General features: G+C 35.8%; 1 protein-coding gene across 1 annotated transcript; it reads left to right on the forward strand.

Annotated features, from left to right (window-relative positions):
* The first annotated feature begins 1,461 nt into the window (after positions 1–1,461).
* LOC126597457 (40S ribosomal protein S7-like) lies at positions 1,462–3,697 on the forward strand. The gene is made up of 6 exons (XM_050264252.1): positions 1,462–1,626; positions 2,105–2,189; positions 2,296–2,369; positions 2,447–2,573; positions 2,864–3,046; positions 3,323–3,697. The coding sequence occupies exons 2-6, from the start codon at positions 2,115–2,117 to the stop codon at positions 3,440–3,442; spliced, it is 579 nt and encodes a 192-aa protein (XP_050120209.1). The 5' UTR covers positions 1,462–1,626; positions 2,105–2,114; the 3' UTR covers positions 3,443–3,697.
* The last annotated feature ends 317 nt before the right edge of the window (positions 3,698–4,014 follow it).

A 4,014-nucleotide genomic window follows, 5' to 3' on the forward strand; every position in this document is an offset into this window, starting at 1 on the left:
TTATATTCAACTCTCGTAAATGATGAGTTCGATATCAAATTGTTATAATTGTCTCATAGTGTAGACAGTTTTTACATCTAACTTTCAAAACATTCATTAGCTATTAGAAACATTATTGGTGCTTTTCGAGTAAGCAATGAATGTTAAAGATGAATTTGCAGTTCAAGGCAAATAACCATTGATGAAATCATGAAATGAACCTTTCACTAGCAACCAAATATAGCTCATTTCCCAATTTTTCTTCAATGACACATAACACTAAGTGACATAAAAAATAAATCGTTGAAAACTAAAAATAAAAGATCTAATAACTGTGAAAATTAAATATAACGGCTAAAAGATCCGTAACATTGAATGCTATGCACTTTGAAGCTGCAATCCATTAAGATCATTTAAAGAGAAATCTGGCTTGTTAAAGTTGATCGCATACGGTGAAAATTTAAGCTCCTTTTGCATGCTGGTAAGCATCGGTGGGGACTAACATATCTAAAGTTTCATGTCAATTTAAGACATTATTACAGGAATGTTAGCAAACATATTAATTCTAGGCACTAATACAACATGCATCCAAACCTGTCTTGACATGAGATGTAAGTGAATAAATCTGTTTAAAATGATTTTTGACCGCACGATGTACGATTAATAGATACGATTCACGGATCCCTCTGATCCTCACAAAGAGGATCCGGATTCATATAAACCCAAATAAATTTTAAGGCTATTTATTTGTCGAATAAATGTTGGGATTCTTATACGTGACCTCCCAACATGACCTCCCAAATATTTTTTATTTTTATTTTATTTTATTTTATTTTATTTTTTGAATGCGTCACCAACCACATCCTACTATTGGCACCATCACTATATCCCTACCATTGCCTCTGCCACCACCACCACTATCATCATTGTAGTTGTTGTCCCTAACCACAACACTAACATTAAAATTTATCAAACGTTTATACACTGTTTTTCATACTCACAACATTTTAAAAAATAAAGTTTATCAAACGCTAGACCGTTTTATTCTACAACTAATTATTTTGAAGCAATAAGAATTTTGTGTCAAAAACAAATCAAAGAACAAAAAGTGGTAATTGAATGACAAATTTTAAGTGTGTCGGAAAACAGTTCGTTACACTAAGTATATATAAATACAATTAGTTGGAAATTTTTTATTTTTAAATTTCCAATCAATTGCATTATTCTATGGACTTGGATTGTCTGCCCTCCAATTTTGGTGCCCTTCCCATGCCCTCCTGTTTTTGTGGTCACGGTTAAGTCACGTCAACATTTTATATTACTATTTTTTTTTGTTTTATTATTTTTATAAAAAAATAATATAAAATATTGATGTGGCTTAACCGTAACCACACAAAACAGGAGGACACGGGAGGGCACCGAAATGGGAGGGTAGACAATCCAAGTCCTTATTCTATTTGGTGTACTGGCAGTGCACATTAAAAAGTCTCTCTAATTGAACGGGCAGGATCCAATTCTCCCGATTCTCTTAAGCCAATCTCAACCCGCTATTTTACCCAATCCGCTAGGGTTTCTCCTGTCTGCCGAAACCAAAGCTAGGTTCTTCAGCCGCTCTCTGAGCAGATCTTTCTCTCCTCCTCTCCTCAGGTAAACTCAAATGCCCATTTCATGTTCTTCATTTCGATTTATCTCATCTAATTCGCCACTCTGTTGTTTCCCGAGAAAGTGTAGGAAAATTGATTTTCCTCTGCGCCAAGAAAAAAAAAAAGCAATAAGCTTTTCAGTATCCTGTGACGCGAAAAAATCCCAGGATTACAAAATAAATATGTGTGTGTGTGTGTGTGTGTGTGTAAAAGGAGTTGGGTGTTTGTGAAATTGGATATAGGAGAAATTTTAGATTGCGTTTTTTGGTGTTGGTTCAGTAACTTGTACTGATTATTTTGAGTAATTTCTGGGAAATGTGGTAAAATAAGTGGAGTTGCAGAAATATATGCCCTTTTGCGGTTACTTGGACTGATAAGATGAGCTAACCGGAATTTGCGATGTATGGATTATTAATACAACAGCGTTTCGAGTTTTATGATTTATTTTTAGATATTCATACAATGCTTATTTTATTTTCCAGATTTGTCAACATGTTTACCTCAAGAAAGAAGATTCACAAGGATAAGGATGCTGAACCCACTGAATTTGAAGAGTCTGTTGCACAGGTAAGTTATTGCTGTTGTTTATTGTGCTTGTCGGTCCTGCTATTGTTGTTCATAACTGTAAGTTATGATCAGGAGCTCTTACCTAAAAATGTCATTGTATCTGCAGGCGATATTTGATTTGGAAAACACAAACCAGGAACTGAAAAGTGACCTTAAGGATCTATATATAAATTCAGCAATGTAAGAATGGTTTATTGAATGCTTGTGTGTTTTAAAATTTTCCCATTGTATGACTTATGGTCCTCCGTTCAATGCAGTCAAGTAGATGTGGCTGGGACTGGGAAGAAATCTGTTGTTATCCATGTGCCCTATAGATTGAGGAAGGCTTACCGCAAGATCCATGTTCGTCTTGTGAGGGAGCTAGAGAAGAAGTTCAGTGGAAGGGTAATTGGTGATCTATGCTATTTATAAATGTTGAATAAACTGAGATTAGTTTTACTTTGGTGATTTTACGTTGTACTTGCTTCTGGGCAATACATTTTGTGCTTGATAGTTTAGGACAGTTCTGCCACTCTTGTAGTCCCTTATTTCACGTTTTTGTCTTCTCATATTTATTTATCTGTCTAAAATAAGTGATTCCGGTTTAACTCTCTTGTACCCTAATTTGTATTTTATTGCAGCAATTCGGCCTTCTTCAGTAATTTTATGGTGCCTTCTAATTTTTCATGTGGTAGGATGTGATCCTGATTGCCACTCGTAGGATAGTGAGGCCTCCTAAGAAGGGTTCTGCCATTCAACGGCCCCGCACTCGTACCCTAACTGGTGTGCACGAGGCAGTGTTGGAGGATGTTGTTTCGCCTGCTGAGATTGTTGGGAAGCGCATCAGGTATCGCCATGATGGATCCAAGATAATGAAGGTATTGCCATGATTTTCAAAAGAAAAAAAAAAAAATTTCACTGATACACACTTGGAAAGGTAAAAGGTTTGTGGTTGATCATCGAAAAGATGTCACCCTTATGAAGATTTGAAAACACTCGTGTACACAAACTGATAAGATAGTACCTTTGGTGGCATGGATAAAAGTGATAGATTTCAAATAGAAGTGCATATATGGGTTGTCACTGGTTTCTTTGTACAGTTTTCTGCTGGATTGTTACCATATTTATCTATATCTGATTGTAATGTTGGACAGGTGTTTTTGGACCCTAAGGAACGGAACAACACCGAATACAAGTTGGAGAGCTTTTCTGCAGTTTATCGAAAGCTTTCAGGAAAGGATGTTGTCTTTGAGTACCCAATAACTGATGCTTAGAAATACTTTGTGATGCCACCTTTTAAATACCCCTTGACCTTTACTTGTATTTTCTGAAGACTTGAATTCTGCATGCAGTCACTTTAAAGTTTTGGTTTTGAGGACGTGGTTTAGTAGTGCAGTCGAAGGGATTTTGTTGTCTACTTTTGAATAGTTGTACTTATCATATCATTTCAGAGTTGTCTTTTCAAAACCGTATGTGGGGTGTTATATTTGGCTTGAATATTCACTGCACGTGTTTTGTTTTGGGGATCATTTATTTGCTTTATTCTATATGTTGGTTTATGTTGTTTGTCTATGTGTTGATGGTTTATATCGTTCATCTAATGCATCAACTGAGTTTACTTGTTTGCATAGCAAACTGGATCAAATGTGATTTGAATGAGGAGTGCATGATGACATTTTGTGTGTCATGGTACAGAATTTTTAGCCACAAGAGTGGGTAGTGTAGATTGGAGTGTCTCGGGGAACCGATCCGTTGTGAAGAACTGAGCTCCTTTTACATACATGGGGTTTCAAGTTGCATTTTAGATTCCATGCTTTGTTGTTTATGTGGAAAGTTTCATACACGT

This window comes from Malus sylvestris, chromosome 13 (assembly GCF_916048215.2).
Source record: "Malus sylvestris chromosome 13, drMalSylv7.2, whole genome shotgun sequence".
Lineage (NCBI taxonomy): Eukaryota > Viridiplantae > Streptophyta > Magnoliopsida > Rosales > Rosaceae > Malus > Malus sylvestris.